At 39.2% G+C, this 23,019-nt stretch overlaps 1 protein-coding gene across 1 annotated transcript; it reads right to left on the bottom strand.

Annotated features, from left to right (window-relative positions):
- Positions 1-4,249: 4,249 nt before the first annotated feature.
- On the bottom strand, positions 4,250-4,967 carry LOC122141303 (interferon-induced GTP-binding protein Mx1-like). The gene is made up of 3 exons (XM_042748371.1): positions 4,882-4,967; positions 4,459-4,602; positions 4,250-4,317 (listed from the first exon to the last, which is right to left on the bottom strand). Exons 1-3 carry the CDS (start codon positions 4,964-4,966, stop codon positions 4,250-4,252), a joined length of 297 nt encoding a protein of 98 aa, XP_042604305.1. The 5' UTR covers position 4,967.
- Positions 4,968-23,019: the final 18,052 nt, after the last annotated feature.

The raw sequence follows: 23,019 nt of genomic DNA, 5'->3' as shown, positions 1-23,019 counted from the left end.
ATGGAAGAGATGTGTTTTTAGTCATTACTTGAAGATGGCTAAGGACTCAGCTACTCGGATTGAGTTGTGCAGGTCATTCCACCAGGAGGGAACATTTAATGTAAAAGTCTTTGAAAGTGGTTTGTGCCTCTTTGGGATGGCACAATAAAGAGACGTTCACTTGTAGAACACAAGTTTCTAGAGGCATATAAGTCTGAGTAATGTATTTAGGTAAAGGGGTGCAGAGCCAGTGGTGGTTTTGTAGGCAAACATCAATGCCTTGAATTTTATGCGAGCAGTTATTGGTAGCCAGTGTAAACTGATAAACATAGGTGTGATGTGCATTCTTTTTTGGCTTATTAAAGATTAATCATGCTGCTGCATTCTGAATTAATTGTAAAGGTTTGATAGAACTGGCTGGAAGACCTGCCAAGAGAGCGTTGCAATAGTCTAGCCTGGACAGAACAAGAGCTTGAACAAGGAGTTTGTGCAGCATGTTCCGAAAGACAATTACAGTGAAAGGGTTACACTGCAGGTATTTGGTTTAAAGAAAAAAAAGAAATCAAGCAATATATCAAAAACTGTATATGCTAAATAAATTTTTATGGATTAAGTTTTTAGCTGTATTAAAAAGATCAGCAACTTATTTAACATTATTGAAAAACTATTATATGGTGGTTAGGATAATATGTGTCCATATGCTGAAAAAGATTCTCATGGATCAAGCTGTCAAATTGGCTATATTATGTATAATGTAAGATAACATCCTTTGATCTCTCAAATAAAATCATTAAGTTCTTCGTGAGCAGCTGTCAAACGGGCCAGACGAGTCTGCAAGTCTTTGCGTCTTTTGCTGAGGTCAGAGTCCTCAAACAAGAGCTCGCTCTCACATTTGCCGCTTCCAGTATACTCAGCATGTCAGTACACAGGAGCTCAGCAGTCTCCTTTAGCATGTAGAAGGAGATCAGCATTGGAAGTTGGTCAGCCATCCTCTGCACCACAATCGGAAAGAAAACAAAGAGCCACTAAGATACTTCTCTCTGAACAAAGCTTCAAATTCATTACTGAAGACAAGATGTACCTCATAATACGCCTGCAGCATTTCACTGTACTTGCTTTTTATGTCAAGGACAGGTAATTGCGCTTCGGAAAATTTCTCGCCACTAATCTCATTCAAGAACTTCAAGTAGATGGGATCTTGAGTGTAGATCATGCTTTCCATTTCAAATTGATCCATGATCCGCTGCTCTGTTTTGGCTTGCTGGCTTGACTGAATATTGTCAATTTTGTTCTATGATGTCAAGTGAAGAAGTACAGAGGAACAAGAAGTCAACTGACAGAATTTTTGCACAATTGTTGATGTTCCCATTCGAATGTTGAGTCAAGGGAAGCTATGGGGAAACTCCTGCTTACTCTGAATTCTGAAGCCTGATTTGTTCACGTTTGTATAGCTGCACAAACAGATGTTTCAGACCGCCAAAAGGGGTGGGGCCAACGGCTATGTGAGTTAGCTCTGAACGCCATCAGAATTTTCTCCTTCAGTGGGAAGATCATCTCCTCGCTGGACTTTGAAGAGAAGAAGCAGGAAGAAGCTTTAATCCTACTCGGCGCTTCCCCTGCAGCAATCCAGTGACCTAAAAGAGCATTTCCTTAGCAAATTTTCACTGCAAAGCTGTTTCAAATGTTGCACGGCGAGTGAGGCTCGTGCAGGGAGCCCCTGCATGACTCAGACAGGTACAGTGAGTGCGTCGCTTTCTTGGGAAGCATTTACACTGATGCTGTGCTCACCGGGACAGACTGCTCTCACTGCGAGAGCATGATTGTTCTCCCTGTTTCACTTGCTGTTTCTCCTCACTCGTCTGCTCTCCCATTTCGGCAGGGCAATGGGACTGACTTGTCGGGCATGAGTGAACTTATGCCGGCACAAGTCCAGCATGCTTCACTCTCCCGCAATACCTCGACTCACCAGTGTATTTTACACATAAGGATCAGTGCCCCTCATCACAGCATAAGTCACCTCCCTTCTGGCTGTTCCCAACCCAGAAGTTGAGCAGGGTCTGAATTTACTCTGCCTGGTTCGGGCTCCTAGAGTGTGTACGTAGAGCACTCTATCCACTTCCAGCATTCAGAGCAGCTCTTTGTTTGCTTCGGAGGCCACTCTAAAGGGCTGCCTGTCATGAGGCTACCTTACTGGATAGTTGATGCTATAACTATAGCCCTAGCTTATGCCTCTGTGGGCTCACAGTGTCCTATTTGAGTTAGAGCCAATTCCACCTGGTGAATGGCCTCCTCCTGGGCTTGATCCAGCGGAATTCCTATCAGTGATATCTGTGCGGCTGCTGGCTGGTCTTCGTTGTCTACCTTCACCAGATTTTATAACTTGGATGTCCCTGCCGCCAGGCACAGATTCTTTTTGCTTAATTTAATCCCCTCTGTAAGTGGAGAAGGTCTAGTTATGTGGGCCCCAGCCCAGTGGCTGGACTCGCAGAGTGGCTTCATTCTGTCTTTGCTTATAGCACGGCACTATTGGATGCATTCCTTATAGCGTCCCTTGACGCAATGGGAGAGACTGTTCTAAAGGGAACACTTCGGTTACTAACGTAACCATGGTTTCCTGAGATTAAGGACGGTGTTTTGCATACGCTGCTTCGCTAACAGTCAAAAGATTCTGATGAATTGGTGCTCAGAGCTGACATGTATAGCAGTCGACCCAAACCCTTTTGGCAGGCTTAAGTGCAAATTGTGTTTGTGCACTTACATGAACGTGAACAAATCAGGCTTCAGTGCCTAGGGTACGGCTTCAAAATTATCTCAAATACTAGATATGCAGTTCCCTCCCTCTGTAATTCTGGCTAAGCTCCTTCAAACTGTCAACTTGTTGGGAGCAAGCGGGATTTTTTCCATGTAATTTTTTTTTTCTTATAAAATCTGAACAGGGTTCAAAGGGTGCTGATGTACAATCCAACAGCAATTTGACTGTTTGTATCTGCTTTGACTTGCTTTATTGTCAGTGCAAAAGAAGACCAAGTAATTAGTGACACTGAGTCTATTGGTATATAGCAGGGGTAGGCAACGTCAGTCCTGGAGTGCCGATGTCCTGCAGAGTTTAGTTCCAACCCTGAAAAAAAAACCTCACTTGTCTGTAGCCTTAGTAATCCTGAAGACCTTTATTAGCTTGTTCAGGTGTGTTTGATTAGGGTTAGTGCTAAACTCTGCAGGACAGCGGCACTCCAGGACCGACGCTGCCTATCCCTGGTAGATAGTATATTAACGTCTTGTTTATTAAACAATATAATTTCACAGTTGTGCTGCTATAAAGCTGCATGCGCGTCTACAACTGTCAAATCAGTCAAAAGATTCTGATGAAATGGCGCTCAGAGCTAATATATAGTAGTTGGCCCCACCCCTTTTGGTGGGCTGATGTGTCATTTGTTCATGCAGCTACACAAATGTGAACAAATCAGGTTTGAGTATTCAGAGTAAATATAAGATTCCCCATAGCATCCCTTGACACAATGCTCATTCCCTTATCTAAGGGAACCGAGGTTACGTATTCTACAACTGAATTGACTCCCCCAAAAAATGCAGCTAGTGACAACCGCATTTTCAGAAATTCTATGCAGTTTGCATGGAACCAAACTGAACAACTAGCTATTAATGATGTATTTAAATGCATATAAGAGTTATATTTTCTGTATGTGTGGTGAAAGAAATCATAGGGTACGCTTTGACTCGCTAGTGTTGCCTAATCTTGCTAGAAAAAAATAAAATAAAACAACAGCAACAATAAACAAGAGCAAACTCAAAATAAATTCAAATCCAAATGTGTTAACTTGGAGTTAAGCCACATACCAAAATATAGCGGCCTTCACTTGCCTTCTTTATCGCTTTATAAGCCTAGCCCAAAACAATAAGTCCAAAGACACAATGTAATAAGTGATGCTTATAATAAGTGGACATGGCAACCCTTGAAGAGCACGCTCTGCTGAGCAACCTTCCAAACATGAACAAAACATCATAAAATTACTGTAATATTACTTTTGTCAAAAAAGTGGATATAAAGTGCATGAGACAGCAAAATGTTGATATGGTTACAACAATGTCAATCATCGCAGTTTTGAGAGTGAGTTCTGTTCCGTACACACATGAAACTGTAATTTAGGGGATTTAGATTCACTTCCATTTTTAAATGCGGTTGTCACTCCTTAAACTTTACAGTGAGCACATGGCCTTTGACACAAATATGGAGCAATATTTACCATAGTGGTATTTAGAAGAACAGGGAAAGTTTTTGGAAACACTGGTGAGACACGTCAGTGAATTGCTTGAGAATAATGTCTTCAAAAGTAAAACAAAAAAGACAAACAGCCACAAATATTTTAGGCTTAATAATTCAGATATGATACTACAACAACATTCTAAGTGTACAGTAATGCTTTGATTTTAGTTTTCTAGTTGAACAAAGATGTGTAACAGTACCTTTAATGGAATTGAGTGATTCGATGGCTGGCTCTTTAAGTTTAGCCACACGGTCCTGCAAAATCATCTCAAAAATTCTGTAGTTGCTGAAGCCGGGCAGCTCTCTTCCTCTGTAATTCTGGCTAAGCTCCTTCGAACTGTCAACTTTTTGGGAGCAAGAGGGATTTTTTAAATATAAGAACGAAAAAAAAAGTCTTATAAAAGCTTTCAAAAAAGGTTCAAAATGGTGCTAATGTTCAGTCCAACAGCACTTTTCACTGTTTGTATCTGCTTTTACTTTGTTGTCAGAGCAAAGAAAGAAATTGTGTCACTAAGTCTGAAATGTAAGTGACTCAATATTAACTTGTTTATTAAACAATATCATTTCACAGTCGTGCTGTTGGTCTGAATATCAGCAAGTATTAAATTTGAAAATGTACTGACAGGACGTCTTTGTGTCATTAAGACCATCATTCCACTTCTTGAATTCAGACCGAAGCTGGACAACACAATTTTCCTTAATGATCATCTCTCCTAATGACAAGGACTTGATTTTATCATTGAATCTTATTAATATCTGTGAGAAAGAAATAATAATATTTGTTATGTGAGCATGTTTTAAATTATATTAGCATTGAGGTAAAGGAGGCATTGTTAACTTGGAAAAAAGATATAAATATGAATTGACAAACACAGAGATAATACCACACCAAGTTCTATGGTTACAGATGACATCTTCAACAGAGGCACCATGTCTAATGTGACAATGTTTAGTCTAATAATTCTCAATTGTTTAACATTTTACAAATGTTCTGTGCTAGGGGATGTTACACTCTTAAAAATAAAGGTGCTTCATGTTGCCATAGAAAAACCTTTTTGTCTAAATGGGTCCATAAAAAAACCTTTAACATCTGAAGAACTTTTCTGTTTCACAAAAGGTTCTTGTAGTGAAAAAAGGGTCTTCTGATTATAAAAAAGTAAGAAAGAGATTGTTCCTCAAAGATCCTTTGACTGAATGGTTCTTTGTGGAACCAAAAATGGTTCTTCTATGGCATGTGAAGCACCTTTTAAAGCACCTTTATTTTTAATAGTGTATAATACTTTTTTATTCACTCTTAAACCATCAACACAGTATGAATACAACTCTTCATACCAAAGGTATATCCCAAAACTCTTTATATAAATGATTTATTCAAATAAAGATATTTGGGTTACCTTTGCAATGTCTTCAGAATGTTTTGAGACATTTAATCATTGTGCTTACAACATACAGGCCAATTAAATTAAGAAAATTAATCTTTTTTTTCATTACCATACCAATGCATTGTCTAATTTCCAGCAAATTTGGCAATCATTTTAGGGTGAGTTTTCTTTTCTTCTTCTTCTTCTTTTTAAAGTATGGTTTTTCATAAATTTCAAATTGGTGTGGATTTCACTCTTATTGAGAAACTTTGTTATTGATTTGCCAATTTGACAATACTAAATCATTTAGAGGAAAATGTCATTTTCATATTATTTTCATCAGATGTTTCTATGGTTAGTAGCATAAACATAACTTATCTAATGGTCACACTTTAATTTATGGTCCAATTCTCACTATTAACTATTAACTATAACTTTTGCCTCAATAATCTCCTAAACTGCTGCTTGTTAATAGTTAGTAAGGTGGTTGTTAAATTTAGGTGTGGGTGGATTAACCAATATGCTAGTAATATGCATGCTAGTTAGCAGTGAGAATTGGTCATAAACTAAAGTGTCACCTACCTAATTTATATCACTATGCTGTGATTCAGCCCTAATAATAATTGGTGAGAAGCGTGATGATAGCTTGAGTTAATCAAATTCTTACTTTAATGAGGAATTGTTTGGCTCCCTTCAGGTCCTGTGGTGGTCCAGCTTCACACTTCTTTCAGCTCATTCCTCCCATCCCAAACAGAGCTGCTCGTTTTTTTATCTGTCCATGTGTCATCCAGCTTTGGCAGTGATTTCTGACAGTGATGATTATAAAATAGATATAATAAACCCAACAGATGCACAGTGGATATTGTAAGCAAGCATTGGAGGTAATGCATTACAAGTCATGTGAATTACATAATCGGTTTTACCTTTTTTTCAAGTAACTACAACCCCAATTCCAGAAAAGTTGTGCTGTTTTGTGATATGCAATAAAATCAAGGAATATGTTATCTTGTTCATTATCTTTAACTTTTATTTAATTGACTAAAGTACAAAGAAAAAAATTCCAATGTTTTTCACTTACAAACTTAAAGTTTTATTTTGCAAATATAGCTACAGTTCGAGTCTCGGGCCGGCAGGAATTTTTGATGGGGGGAGTGTATGTACAGCGCTTCTATCTCTCATCTTCAATACCATGACTGAGGTACCCTTGAGCAAGGCACCGAACCCCCAACTGCTCCCCGGGCGCCGCAGCATAAATGGCTGCCCACTGCTCCGGGTTTGTATTCAAGGTGTGTGTGTGTTCACGTGCTGTGTGTGTGTGCACTTTGGATGGTTTAAAATGCAGAGCACAAATTCTGAGTATGGGTCACCCATACTTGGCTGTATGTCACATCACTGTCCTGTCACTTTCACTTTCACTTTAACAATATATACAATATACATACATTGGGGACAGAGGATGTTTAAAACACTGTGTCACATCAACTTTCCTTTTAATATTATCAATGTTTCATTGTTGGCAATTAAGGATACTAATTGTTGAAAGTTTTGCGAGTGAAAATTTTTGTCCAATCCGCTTGATACAAGATTCAGATGTTCAGCAGGCTGTTGACATTTGTTGTCTTATTCTCCTTTTCATGACTGGGTCATACATTTTCAGTGGGAGTCATATCTTGGACTGTGTCTCTACACATTCCACACTGTGTGTAGCAATGCAGAATGAGAGCTGGCATTGTCTTGCGATCTAAATACCATGGACTTTCCATTGAAAGACGAGAGACTCTTAAATGGCAGTATATTTCTCTGTATAATTCCAATATATGCCATCCATGTCAATGGTACCTTCGCACATAAGCCAGTCACCCATGCCATTTGCACCAATGCAACCCCATACCATGATAGACATTTGCTTTTGCTTCTGTCACTGCAAGCCTGTTCTCGTTGTTTATACAGTACGTAGGTATTAATACGTAACATTTCAAGCACAAAACTTTCATTTTTTGCGTAATTTTTCTTGAATACTAAAAAACATACAATTTAGATGTATTTCAATGTTTAAAAACGTACAAATCACTTTAGCTAAAAAAACATAAAATATTTACATATAATTTATCCTAGCTGCGAAAAAAAAAACTGCTAAAAAACCAGCCTATAAGCTGGTTAGCTGGTCTTTAGCCTGGTTTAGAATGGAAGTGATATCCATTAAGATATGGTTATACAATGCATTTGTTATCATTTTTCATGTCTCAATAAGCGATTTAACCTAAAAGGAGGGTCATTTATGTGTCGTAGTGATTGTGGTATGTATTTGGTGTAATGAAATGTGTCTATGTGGTTTAAGGTTTTAGAAACCATATTATTTTACACATACTGTTAACATTATTGTCTTTCCTCTATTGGCCTCGCGTCTTTTTTACAAAGAAGCTCATCGGTCTCTGAAAATCGCTTGAGTTGTATTGCCTTATGATTGGCCAGCTATTCAGTGCTTTGTGATTGGCTGAATACCTCAAGCGTGTGACGGAAATGTTACGCCCCTTGCCATACTGTGATGCATGTCCCGGTCAGAACACCAGCGAGACAAGACAAAAAACCATAAAAACCCATTTACAAACGAGGCTTTGGTGCATTCCTATTGGGACATAATTACTGATTATAATGACTTATACCCTGTTTTTAACAGATGTGTGTTGCGTTGCATCACACTGCATAAACATAAAACCATGTCTGCATTGTGTGGATGAAGAAACAACAAACAACAAGTGACTATACTATACTGCGCACAAACCTAGGTTGTGTTGTTTGCTCACATTTTGAATCATCAGTGGCAAATCTTTTACCATATGTAATGTACTTACAGAATGTGGGTCAGAAACAGCCGGCATTTGTAGTCTTCTCTCCCAGGAGTCAGGAAACAGTCACTCCATAAAAGGTGCTGCTCACATCTGATATATTTGGGTGTGAACTGTGCGTGTGGTGGTGAGACAGTGTTTTAAAGTACAAATTAACCACTAGATTTCTAGTTGTGTCCCTCTTAGTGGAAGCGCCAAAACTAAATTATTTGATTCGGCTTTTCCCACAACGAAACAGCTGTATCCACAACGTGGAGTTCCGGCGGACACCAACACTACTACAGTGAGAAGCAAATTGTTACGGCCTTCCTTTCTTTGCATGGACCATTTCGCAGTGTTATGCAAATATTCCACATCGTGACCATAGACATGTGGGGGGGTGCTAACTTAGCCTTAACTTTTATACAGGAGTCGTGGCCTATGTTAGAGAGTCGGCACTCCCAGCGAAGGGTTTTGTGAGTTTCGATGTCTACGGAGCCGTCCAGTGAATTGTGGTGGGGGGAGTAATGAATGTACAGCGCTCCCCCCCCCCCCCTACTCCCCCTCAATACCAGACTTTAGGTGCCCTTGAAGCAAGGCACTGAACCCCGCGAACTGCTCCCGTCGGGCGCCGCAGCATAATGGGCTGCCTCACTTGCTGCCGGGGATGTGTGTTCACAGTGTGGTGTGTGTTCACATCCCTACTGATTGGTCACTTCGGATGGGTTTATAACTGACAGAGCACAAATTCTTGAGTATGGGTCACCATACTTTGCTGAATGTCACGTAACTTTCACTTTCCACTTTTCACTTTCATAAAGAATTATCCCCACATCATGACATAGATATGTGGGTGGGTGTCTTAACAAGTCTTAACTTTTATAAAGAATATCGAATTTGGATTTGGGAGACTTTAGTCTTTTAGATCTTCTTTATGTGCACCAAGAACTTGTAACGACTCTAAAAGAGAAAGGAAAAACTTGAATATCACATCATATGACTCCCTGTAACTTCCCCAAACCTAAACCATACCCCATTTTATGGCGAAATATTAAATAGGATATGAATAATAAAATTAAAAATAACCACTTTTCGTAATCATATAGCATTAAAATATTTGGTTACCACTTATCAGTAAGGTGTCAACTTGTTAACATTAGTTTAATGTATTACAATTAACATGAACAAACACATGAACAAATGGATTTATTACAGTATTTATTCATCATTTATATTTACTTCGTTAGTTAATAAAAATACAAATCAGTTCATCATTAGTTCTTGTTAGCTCACAGTGCATTACACTATCGTTAACAAAGCCGCACAATCTTGTGCATTTTAAAAAGGCATTAGTAAATAGCTGAAATTAGCATTAACTAAGATTTAATAAATGCAGTAGAAGTATTGTTCATCTCTTAGGTCATGTTAACTAATGTTAACTAATGAACCTTATTGTAAAGTGATTACCCAATTCACTTATAAATCATTTATTTATTGCAAAAATGTCAAAAGCAGTACCAAAAGTGCCACCCAAATGAATCAATGTGTTGCAGCCCACCGTCCCTCTCTGGGCGGAATACAGTGGTTTGTGTGAAGGTGCAGTAGCAGAATTAAATGGTGTAATGCGCTTGAAAATACTTATCACAGAGTATTTTCACGATCCCACTCCGTGAACTCGTGATGGCTCGCGTGCACCATTCAACACATCTTCAACTCAGAAAGAAACATGGCATGTCAACATCTGTGGAAAGAAAGCAGTCGAGAGCCAATCAGCATTACAAGTAGCCTGCCGATAAAACCTGACGTTTGAAGTTGCAACATTCGAATTTGTAAAGAGCGCAACAGTCAATGCAGGCTTTGCTGTTTATGGTCATTGGACTCCCGCTTTTTGGAAATGCCTTTTGTGGCTCAAGGTAGACAAAGAGTCAAACATACATGACAAGTTAAAGTTAATTGCAGAAATTTTCTTTATTTTAAGGGTTTAAAGTGAAGTCTTGTTTCAACATTATGTAGGCTATCTTGGAAAAAGAGTCATGGATGAGCCCTTTGGTCTTTGGGACTGAGACTCCCCCACCCCACTAACCAACCCCCCATACATAATTTTTCACAGAAATAAATCGAAATGTGGACTTATCTACCAAAGCACACATTTTCACTGTGTTTTGACTATCTGAGATTAGCTCTGGCCAGAGAACCCGGCAGTATTCACTGCATAGAATTGCCAAATAGAACGTCTCCTAGAGATTAACAGAGATTTAAGTTGCAGTTTCTTGATGAAAGCGCAGACAGACTGTTTTGTTGACAGCAGTACTTTTCTGAAGGTACTTCCTGAGCCCATGTGGCTATATTACAACGCAGTAAATGACGGTTTCTTTTGCAATGCCATCTGAGGGCTCAAAGGTCATGCATATTCACCTGAGCTTTCCTGCTTTGCCCTACACACGCTGAGATTTCTCTGTATTCCCTGGATCTTTTTGCATTATTATATATAATACGTAGGAAAAGACCTAACATTTGATTTTGCTTTCCAAAATTACACTTCTACCATGAAATTTGGCACAAGTGGTAAGCCCTGATTCAGCTTCTTTGCTTGCAAAGATGAAGATGCTCTTTTTTATACGCTCCAAACAAGATCCCTCTCACCTATTACCAATTCACCTGCTTTACTGTGAACTGGTTCCAAAACAGTTTAACATGGATATTCTATATTCTAACCATTATTACTTTTAATGGTAGTGTGTTGCAGCCATCAAAATTAAAATTTGTTAATATTTATAAAAATATATTTACGTTGGTCAGTGAAAACTTTGGAAATATGTTCTTTGTACTTATTTTTTGTACCAAAGAGAATTAAAGGGGTCATATGATGTGAATTCAATTTCTTTGTTTCCCCTTTGGAGTGTTACAAGCTCTTGGTGCATAAAGAAGATCTGTAAGAACTGTCAAATCCAAAGAAGAGATATTCTTTATAAAAGTCTGTCAAACACTCCTACCTAAAACGGTCATTCTACACACACCCCCACTTAAAAAAACTATGATAACGATGTGGGAAGATATTGCATAACGCCGCCCAAATGTTCACGCAAAGAAAGAAGGCATAACTTTTATTCTTGCTGTTGTGTGTATAAAAAAAGACAGTATAAGTCATTATAATCAGTAATTATGTCCCCACTGGATGAAACAAAGCCTTGTTTTGTAATGGGTGCCTCGTTTATTTTTTTCATCGTTTCGGGACACACGGCATCACAGTATGGTGAGGGGCGTAACATTTCCATCACACGCTTAAGGCATTCACCCACCTCGCTTAAGAGCACCGTTGCTTTTTAGAACAATGAGCTTTGTCATAAAATCGACATTTCAGAAATGCAGGGGCATGAGAAGTAGCAACATAATGTACATTATATGGAAAATTGTGTTTTTTGAACTTACAACCGCATAAACACATGTATATATACTAAATACACAGATATAATGTTGTTTTTTAGCAAACGTTCATATGACCCTTTTAACAAATAAACATATTCTTGATTTTATTGCATTTTACAGAATGTCCTCAACTGTTTCTGGAAATTTGGGGTTTAAGCATTACTTTTTCATTTACATTGTACTTTTATGCTACTGTTTATAAAAGTAACACCAAGTTACTTTGTTTACCCCCCATGATATTTGACTGCCAACATTCCTCCCTGTGTCCCATATTGAAAGAAAGTAGGAAGTAAGTGCAAGAGTAGAGCGTTGTGTGCACTGTGTGAACATGATCTTACTGTACAAACCCGATTCCAAAAAAGTGGGACATCATGTACACTATTGTGAATAAAAACAGAATGCAGTGATGTGGAAGTTTCACAATTTCAATATTTTAATTCAGAATACACCATAGGACATGACAAATATTCAAAATATTGAAACATGAGAAAACTGTTATCCTTGTCAAGGGAAAATTAAGTTGATTTTTTAAATGGTTCCATGGCAATCAACACCATCTCAAAAAAGTGGGGAAGTTGGGACAAGGCCATGTTTACCACTGTGTGGCATCCCCTCTTCTTTTTATACCACAAGTCTGCAAACTGTTCTCTGAAGGAGACTGACGGCCGGGAGACATAGTTTGTGCTTCAAGTTTAGGAAATATTGAATGTTTTTGTCCCCCTTCTTTGTCTATACCCGGATATTTTCCTAGTTGCACAAACTGTCTTAGGTCTTCTTGTCGCATCTTCCTCTTTATGATGCGGCCAAATGTTTTCTATGGGTGAAAGATCTGGACTGCAGGCTGGCCATTTTCAGTAACCCGCAATCCTTGTTCTACGCAGCCATGATGTTGAATAATTGATGCACGTATGGGGTCTGGCATTGTCATGTTGGAAAATCCAAGGGTCTTGCCCTGAAAGAGACGACGTCTGCGATGGGAGCATATGGTCTTCTAGAGAACTTGGATATAATAACCTCATTCAGCCTGATGATGCCTTTTCCAGATGTGTAATCTGCCCATGCCACATGCACGTCATCGCAACCCCATAAACCATGCAGAGATGCAGGCTTCCTGCGAACTGATCCGCGCACATGACTAAAACAACCTGGGTTTGTCCTGGATCAATGTTTTAGATCCGGCTTGAACACTGACCCGTCCAGTTTTAGCCCAACGGCGATGGAACAGATGGACTTCACCGACGATTTTTACTTCTTGTGCTGATTCAACTGAGAACATGTTTTTTCCCACTTAACCACATACAGAAAATGTCCATTTTTAATGATGAGCCTTTGGCCCAGAGATCCTAAACGAAGCCTGTGCTTCTCTGGATCATGGTTTAAAACCGTATGAAAGAAAAAGGCTTTCTTTTTCGTGACCTATAGAGTATTTTTACCGCTGGCAAACGGCGGAATTGAAACAAACCGGCACTACTGTGTTCACAGAGACGATGTTTTCTGTGGAAAGGTCATTCTTGAGCCTTATGTTGTGATTTCCAGTACAAGTGCTAAATTCCTGTTATGTGATGCAGTGCCGTTCTAAGGGCCCGAAGAGTCATGGGGCCTACCAGTATGGTTTTCGGCCTTGATTAAATATACGACACAGAGATCGTTAACCCAGAAATTCTTTGAATCTTTTGGAGTGATATATTTATGCCACTATGTTAGATGATGATAACTTCATAACTCCTTTTGCTTTTTTTCTTTGGAAACTCGCAGCTTCTGGATATTGAGCAACACACAATTTTTTCGCCCGCGACCAAAACCTTAGGGGAAATGGTGGATCCTCTGCCCATCCTTGACTTCTGAGAGACACTGCCCACCTCTGAGAGGCTCTTTTTTACTACCCTAATCATGTTGCCAATTGACCTTACGTAAGTGTTGTCAATTGGTCCTCCAAGCTGATCTCCGTGACCTCTATACTTGGTACCATGATCCAAAACTGTTTTTTGGTGAATGTGTAAGTCTCTCATGACATCCAAAATGAGCCAATATTTGGCATGACGATTTCGCAGAAATGATCTTCACACTTTCAACATTTGATCTTATGTTATCTATATTCTATTGTGAATAAATATAAGTTTATGAGATTTGTAAATTATTCCAATCCTTTTTTTACTCACAATTTGTACAGGATGTCCCAAAATTTTTTGGGAATCGGGGTTTGTAGTTCTAGACTAAAATGTCATCTCATGTCATCTTACAGAGAAAGAACAAACAAACTGTTTGTTCAGTATTCATCACAATAAACAAATAAAAAAAAATGTTAAAGGCAGAACATCAGAATGACACAAACCTGCAATAATGTTAACACAAAACAAAACTTTTCGAATCCTTTTCTTTGAACTATTGTCCTTTATTGCTTACACTTTCATTATCCAGTTCAACCATATTAATAATAAAAATGACTTTTAGAATAACATACTGTACGCAGAGACAGTGTGTGTTTGGATCCATGTGCAGCTTTATTATAATAACAACGTAGGCTCAGACAGGCATAGATCGTATCACTACGGCGGGCAGATAGAAAAAGGCTGGGCAGATTTTCATAGTGAACTACTATGATTCTTTGTCGTGAGGGCTATCAGTACGAAGGTGAGGTTAGGTGGAGTGTTCCGGCTGTGTGGTATTCGGTGGGTTTAAGCGTCTGTGCTCAGTTATGCATGTCCCATTGAATGGGTGGCGATAATGATGTATATGGAGGATGGATCTTTGGCTGGAGAATCGAGTAAAAGACAGCTGACCACCTTGCCTGTCGTGATTGAGTCTCTGGCTGATTGTCAGATACTCCGAGACTTCGGCAGAAGTTCTCAATACCCATCTCGCAATAATTTTGCTCAGTGGGACTGAGTGTGCTGGAGTGAGGAAAGGCGGAACGGGCCTGCTGAAAACCATTCGGGGGCATGCGCTGAGTACCCTTTTTCACCATTGAAGTCATGGGAGCTGCTATGGTACTGAAGTTGCGAATGAATCTCAGAGTTATGGGAGCTGATATGGTACTGAAGTTGTAAATGACAGGTAGATACCAGTTGACAACAGCTTGAACCTTCTTGTCATCCATGGGTACCCCTCCCGGACTGATCACGTACAAGCGGAATGATACAGTCTCCTGGTGGAGCTCACACTTTTCGGCTTTGGGATATAGCTGGTGGGAATACTGACAGACTGTCCAGATACTCATAGTGCCCAGTCATAGTAGAGAATGCAGTCTTCCACTCGTCACCCTCTCGGATGCGAATGAGATTGTATGCACTATGCAGATCCAGCTTGGTGAATAACCTTGCCTTTCAAAGCTGTTCCAGAGCTGCAGGGACTAGAGGCAAGGGGAAGCGAAACGTGATGGTGATGTTATTGAGTCCTCAGTAATCGATGCAGGGATGAAGACCTCCTTCTTTCTTCTTTACAAAGAAGAACCCAGCAGAAGCAGGTGATGGGGGTTGAGGAATAAATCCTTTAGAGAGTTCCTTTTCTATATAAGACCTCATAGCCTCAGATTCAGGTTGTGATAAGGGGAAAACCCTTCCCTTGGGAGGATGTGGACCAGGTTGGAGATCGATGGCACAGTCACTTGTTCTATGAGGAGGAAGTTCAGATGCCTTGGTCTTACTGAAAGCTTTGGTGAGATCATGATATTCAGCAGGCAGTTGGAACACAGGCTTGTTCTCCTTCTCCCTTCTGACTGGAGTAGCGTTGAGACAATTCTGTAGGCAGAACTCTGACCACTGCATAATCTGTCCTTCGGACAAGGAGATTGAGGTATTGTGCTTCTCCAACCAAGGCAGTCCCAGAATGATATGTGTTCTTGGAGATTGGAAGACGAAGAGGCGGATACACTCGATGTGAAGAGCTCCAGTGCATAATTGTATGTCCTTCGTGGTGAATTGAATTAGGCCGGTGCCCAGCGGTCGGCCATCTAACGCTGCCACTTCCAAGTGAGATACACAAGGAATAAGTGGAATGTTATGAGTTTTTGAAAAACCGGCGTCAATGAAATTTCCTGCAGCCCCCAAGTGAATCAAGGCTGTAGCCTCTGTGATCTGCCCAATTATCTTTAAAGTGAATGAAATCTCTAAAGCAGTGGAAGAACTAGAATTCGAACTCACCGCAGATGGATTGCGAGGCGGACGAGTGTGGCAGGAAGTTCTCATGTGTCCAGGTAATCCGCAGTATAGGCACAAATGTTGATGAATACGTCTTTCTCTCTCCTCTCCACTGTGATGAGTAAAGCCAATCTACATGGGTTCTGAGACAGGAGGTGACGATGTGGTGCCGACTGGAGCAGAGGAGAACTGAGGTTGACGACGAGAGCGTAGGAAGTTGTCGATCCGAATGGCCAGCTCAATTAATTGATCCAAGGATTTCCCCTAGTCTCGGCAGGCTAATTCAGACTGTAATTCCATGCTCAGACCTCTGCGAAAGTGAAGTTTGAGTGGATCCTCCGGCCACCCTGTCTGTGCAGCGAGAGTGCGGAATGAGAAAGCAAAATCTGACGCCAATCTCCTTCCTTGTCATAAAGATAACAGCTGCTCGCCTGCCTCCTTTCCATCAGCGGGATTTTCGAAAATCTCCTTAAACCGCTGGATGAAGGCAGAGAAGGAAGGAAAGACAGTCCCAGTCTCACTCCACACCGCGGTAGCCCACTCCAATGCTCTTCCAGTGAGCAGCAAACAGGTGTTTTCGATGTGTGGGTTGTGTGTGTAGTATGTGGTGTGTTGTTTGTGTTGTTGGTTGGAACACTGAAGTAGAAAGCCCTTACATTTCGAGGGAGAGCCGTCAAACTTCTCAGGGAACGCCTACCGAGGGCTGGCAGTGGAGATAGTGGCAACCGGAGATTGAGGCTGTGGATTCCAAGAGGGAGCTTGACCTTCCAGTGCTTGCAAACGAAGGGCTTGCAAAGTCTTTACCATCTCCTCCGTTAGTGAGGTAAGTTGGGTAAGTTGTTGCTGGTGTGTGGCCAGAACGGATGCTTGAGCAGATACCTCGGCGTTGAAATGATAGAACACTGCTGGATCTATTTCTGGTGAAGTCTTCTGTAATGCCGAGACAGTGACGTTGGGATCAATGTGCTGCTTTATTAAATAACAAGGCAGTTCAGTGAGGCAGAGATCAGTACTGGCGTCAGATATAACACAGGTTGGGCAGAATCGGAAACAGAGTTCGTAAGCAGGGTCAGGGCAGGCAGCAGTTCATTATAGTACAGAGAGTTTGTGAGAGGGGTCAGGGCAGGCAGCAGACAGGGAATGGAGCGTGGTCCGAACAGGTAGACGAGTACTCCGATCGATCGGTTTTCCCTCTGGGATGCTTGATCGGAGTGGGAGCCCACAGAGGCTGAAATTTGATGACTAACATTTTTGCGGTTTCCTTTCTCGTTAGTTAGTAACACAAATTTGGAATGCTATACATGTTAAAAACGCTATCATTTCCTGAAGAACACTTTTGTATATAAAAGGAAAGAATTATTGAATATTGAGAATGTGAATATAGGATATTAGGCGTTTAAAGATTACATTAGTGAGCCACCTAACTGACTTTTGGCTTTTGCTACCTTCTCAGACTGCACAGGTGTAAATAATCATGGTCTCTCAATACATTTTGATATTTACTGATATATAACACAGGCATTTCACAAACTTTATACTTTAATATGACTGACGAGAGTCTTGAGTTTTGGGGGGGGGGCGGAGTTGTTTTTAGGGGGGGGAATGGCAAGAATCGTAATAGTCGCTTTATTCCTCATCCAAGAAAAAAAAGGGGGGGGGGGGGGGGGTCCCCCTGGCTAGAAAAAACGAAAAGCGAACACTGTACTGTACAAATCACATTAATATGAAGAACGCAACCTATAACCGTGAATCCTGACTTTTAAAAATACTATTTTTAAATTTAAGATTTTATTATGATATAAGCTCCGCATATATGGCAAGCCATTTACATTTTCGGCCCCACAGCCCTCAGTACAAGTTTGAATTTTTGGGCCCCACTTCATATTAGACGCACACACATGTCAACCGACACCAGATACTAACAAATGGCAAACTAAGGACAAAAAGTCTAAGGAAGAACCAATTCAGCATACAAGGACTTTTACAAAAAAAAAAAAGAACATCGCCCAGCACCCGAAACTGTCTGCGGAGCTACAAACATAAATATTAACTCTCAGGAAAACCAATTTGCATTGATAATTTTGCATTAATGTTACTTTTTTGTGCAATATAGACTTTAAATGTGATATTAACAGAGTCTTGATCTCACTGATTGTCTATGTTTTAAAATGCATTTTTACGCATGTTCTGTGCAACATGTGGTTAAAGACCCCAAACATGTAATACGCATTGAATAGATAGTCAGTCATTTTTAATACAATTTTTTTTTTTTTCGTAGTTTACACCCTGTGCAGGACCAATCAATGGGTATACATTTTGGTAGTTCATTAATTTATTCGATGGGTATCATTAAAAACTTGGCAGCCTGTTGAAAACCTATGCAGCCTGTTTCTTTGCTAGTAAACTGATTAGCCAACCGCACAAAAAGGATTTTTGTTGAAAACGTGTTGTAAACAGTGTACATAACACTAGCTGGATAGTCGTTCATGACATGACATGCAAAAGTTCATCATTATTTATCATCAGCTTTTTATACAATATGTAGGGGCACAGTGTGTGAGAAAAAAAAAAAACAAAAAAAACCTTCAGATTACACACAAACCTACAATTCTAGTCTCTTCTTTGTAAGTAACCAAAACCACACATGAAAACATGCAATGAAAACGAGACGTGTGTGTCTGCAGGGCACAGCAGCTTTCTCAGAAGTATGGCGGCAAACAAAGTGCAATGGCCAAAATCAGTTGAACAGACAAAACAATTGTCCAACGGAATGTTTTCTGTACAACGACAGCAGGGCTTCAAAAAGCGTGTCGTTGTGCTGCGGTGAAATATAGATCACTGCTTGGCACTACGATTACATTGTAATCTGGATTACGTAATCAGAATACAAAACGAAAAAAGTCCTTGTTCATTATAGATCTGTACTTACAGTTTTAACAATCTGAGCTCATAATCAACAGTATACTTTTTTGTTGATTGCACATTTTTATTCTCACATTATATGCAAATAAATTATTTGGTTCTTCATTGATTCTCTCTACTTATATCTTCTTTTCTCCAATTCTAAACTCAGGCCTACCGGGTTATAGGCTTATACATTAAGAAAGTCTTCTGTTTGTGTGGGAACATTCACAGCAACAGAACAGTCCATAGTACAGATGGATGATAATTTACACAGACCATAGGATTTCCTCCTTTTTTGTCACGGAAACGGCACCTGACCTGGTCGGGCCCAGCCGAAGAGACTTATTCTAATAAATATTTTGTGTTTATAGGGGACTATGTTTCGAAATTTGTGTTAATACTCACATATTTAGTATGTCGCGCGATACGGGCACGTAACTGAAGACATGTCAACAACACAGTCACAGAGAGGTATATTTTCTTTAGATTGTAACCTGAACAAAAGTTCATGATTTTGGAGAAAATCTCTCCTCAAATTTGTTACTCGCACCCCACTGCAGAGAAACTTTGTCTCATCGATCTGTTGTGTTCACTCCTACCACTTCACCATGACTAACCTTTCAGCGAGCGAGGATATCACTTTGTTACGGACAAACGTCCAGGAATACTTCTTCTTCCTGGAGTCCTACACTCTGTTTCTATATGAGGTCTGCGTTTGGTACAAAAAAGGGTTTGTGTTAGTGCATGAAAACACAGTTATTCTCATACAAATGTTCTGTTTGCAGCGAAAGATCTGAGATGTCTTGTGAACGATTGATCTCCTTCATTACCATAGAGTAGTTCTGATCACCCTCACATACTACTTCTTCGTAGCATTTTCAGTTCTTCAGTATGGTTGAAACAATGTCTGTGTTGGCATTTGAACCACTACAATGTTTTATAGTCTCTGGAGCATTCTCATAAAATTTCATGAATAGGACGTTTGAAATCTAAACAAGACGCATGAAGGTTTGTAAAAACTAGGATATATATATGGTACCTGAAATCTGCAGAAGTACAAAATCGCATTAATAATGCATACCTGTGTTTTCCAATATCTTGTGGTTGTCCTTGCACTGGCGGACCGAAGCGATTCAGGTAGAGTTCGATCAGTGTGAGTCACACAACATCTGCTGACCTGACAGGCTCGTTAAAGTGATGATGTGTCTCATCACAGATGATTCAACCCCTTTTCCAAGCCAACTCAGTTCATGGTGCCCCGTGTAAAAGATCCCACTGCTTGATTTACCGAGGTGTTTTGTCACCATGATCGCTTTAGTCAATTTTATATACTCGTGTTCTTTGCACTGTGCTCATACATCAGAGTCATTTTATAATAAAGCCTGGGCTCAAGGGCTGGCTTGGCTGAGACTGCAAGAGCTGTCAACAAACTTCTCTTAAATAAATTTGTAATTTTCACAGGTAAATACTTCACAGACTAAAAATCCGACACGCAAGATCCGATGTCAAATTACAGAGCGTGTGCTTTAACCTCCTAAGATCCCGGCCTCCTCATAGTGAAGACAATTATTATGTATAGTGTATTTCTCTGAGATTATACATGCCACAGTTTTAAGTCGGGATGTCCTGTACAAAAGCACATTCAGGGCTTTTCAGAGAATACTAAATGTTTGGATGGTTTCACCACGACCATTCCGCTCTCCTTGGTCTTCATAGCAAAATGTCTAATATTAATTTTAGTGACACTCTATGGAAAATGATAAATATTTTGCAATTAAACTTTAAAATTCTGTGCTAATTGTTAAACTTAAACACTGCGTCAAAAATCAACATCTCAGAAAATGTCGCATGGTATATATTTTTAAATCAAAATATGACTTTATGTTGCTTAAAAACAGGGACGTTGAATTTCATACTATGTCCTCATATGTTACTACCGGGCTCTGATATAAAGCATGTTTCTTACGCCATTTTGGGAGACACAACAAATGAATAGGGAAATAAATTAAAATGGTTTTATGTCAAATATTCCTATAAAAATATTGGCATATTATTATGAAAATCTTGTCAATTATTACGCCACATTATTATACTTTTTTCATTACATGTTGCCCCCCCACCCAAAAAAACATTAATTATATTATAGTTTATTGATACCAGTTATATATAATGAAAAAACCTGTTTATGGCCATTTTACACACACATTCTTTGCATAAAAGGAAAACAATGAGATAATGAATCAAAATCATTCTGGTTATAACATAGGTCAGAGATAAGGTTTTTTTTTTTTTTTTTTTTTTTTTTTAATGCTCTTAACAATGTCAATGACATGAAAAAATACTAAATGTTTTTGCCGGGGTCCCAAGAGGTTTAGTATGGCGAGAGTAATTCAGAGTAAACAAAACTACAGCAGCTCGTAAACAAGGGATCTGTGTTGCCTTTAGCAGCTGTCTACAGGTAAAGACTAACTTAAAGCACTTGTGTGTCCTTTTTTCAGGCAGATTATTTGAACATTTTTTATTTTTAAAAATAAAAAAAAAAAATAATAATAAAAAAAGCCAAATATTTTAATGCATTATTTATTTATATACCATTAATAATAACTTAAGTGTGTAGTTAACTAGTTCAGTATTAAATAAATTAACCATAGTAGGCTGTTTTGGTGTCTGGGCTATATTCTTTATTTACTTATTTTTTAAATGAACAGAGAGACTTTGTGACTTCCTGCTCTCTTAACTACTTACTCGTTTTTATAATAAATCCAAAAAAAGCAACATGGTGAGAAAAAACTAGGGTAGTTTGGAATGGCAACTGAGCTAATGAGTGATTCCTCTGCTTGGCCACCTACTGAGATATAATGGTAGAATTTCATGTCACTTTTAATACTTACAGGTCACTTTGTTTTCCACCTTCTTCTCAGTAAAGTCGGACAGTAACGGAGTAGCTTTACCTCTTCGATACTGTAACTTAAGTACAATTTTTCCAGTATCTGTACTTTACTGGAGTCTTACGCGTTTTTATTTTAAGTACTTTTACTTTTACTTCACTACTACATTCCAAAGCCCCCTATAAGATTTCGTACGTTTTTTACTTCACTACATTTCATAAAACATATCGTTACTCCTTTATAATATGTCACGTGCTCTGAGACGCAGCAGAAAGCATTAGTTGTGTCTGATTCAAGAACGAACTGATTCTTTCTTCGCGGTTCGCGTAAAATCGCACCAAACAGTTCATTCATCTCACGAATTTAGAAAATGAGTCGTGATTGCAGCTGTTCTCGCGTCTGTACAATACTCACTGATTCAAATGAACCGTTTAGTGCGAGTCTGATCTAGTAGATGAACTCAATTCACACACCGGGAGATCTTGTGAGCGCGCAAGTGTTTGGCCTGATGCTGCCTAAAGAGTAAGTTACTAAGTGTCGAATTTTGAGATAAGATGTCTTATTGTAACTGAAAATCATATTTAGGGTCAAATTGTCAGTTGTTTGTGAACTAAATCTTCTGTAAAGGGTGATCTATTTAAGGTGCCCACATGAAATGCTTGAATGCACAACACATACAGCATCTGGTGCCTCTTAGGTCAAAAAACAAAACCTTAAAATTAACACAGCAAAATTAAATAAAATGACTAACATGCACGTCAAAATTCCCGCTGCCATAAAAATAAACAGGTGGATTAAAATGTGTACGCATTTTATCCCTATGTGACGTCTGTTTTAATATTTGTTTGTCCACAGTATACACGTTAATATTATTGTTTGAATTAACCACCCAAGTAGACAGATATGAATGTTTATTCATAACCAGACTGCCCAAAATAAGTAAATATTGTCACTAGCTGATGCTAACTGTCTAAGCTAAACAAGCTTGCTGGTAGCCTAAGTTGAAGGGGTATTTTTAACAAATAAAGTCCAAATATTTTCATTCAACCCCTAGATATATTATATCTGGGGGAAAAAGAAAAAGGCTGTGATGTTCAGAACATGGGTAACTACACGTAATTATCAAAGGGGAAGTGATGCCCTCTGGGGTATTTGGCCAGGACAGACAGGTTGGAGAAAATGTTTCTTTGCTAAACTGTCAGGCCTTATTCTCATGTCATT

The sequence above is a fragment of the Cyprinus carpio genome, chromosome B21 (assembly GCF_018340385.1).
Source record: "Cyprinus carpio isolate SPL01 chromosome B21, ASM1834038v1, whole genome shotgun sequence".
In the NCBI taxonomy this organism is placed as follows: Eukaryota; Metazoa; Chordata; class Actinopteri; order Cypriniformes; family Cyprinidae; genus Cyprinus; species Cyprinus carpio.
The sequence above is the reverse complement of the archived record's forward strand: the minus strand, read 5'-3'. Positions and strand labels throughout refer to the sequence as shown.

What these genes read in the sequence shown, in the direction of transcription:
- LOC122141303 (XM_042748371.1), bottom strand. Translation starts at nt 4,966, where the DNA reads ATGATCATTAAGGAAAATTGTGTTGTCCAGCTTCGGTCTGAATTCAAG. An exon ending in TAATGACACAAAGACGTCCT is followed by an intron (nt 4,603 to 4,881) that starts GTCAGTACATTT and finishes GCTCCCAAAAAG; the next exon opens with TTGACAGTTCGAAGGAGCTT. An exon ending in ATCACTCAATTCCATTAAAG is followed by an intron (nt 4,318 to 4,458) that starts GTACTGTTACAC and finishes TTACTTTTGAAG; the next exon opens with ACATTATTCTCAAGCAATTC.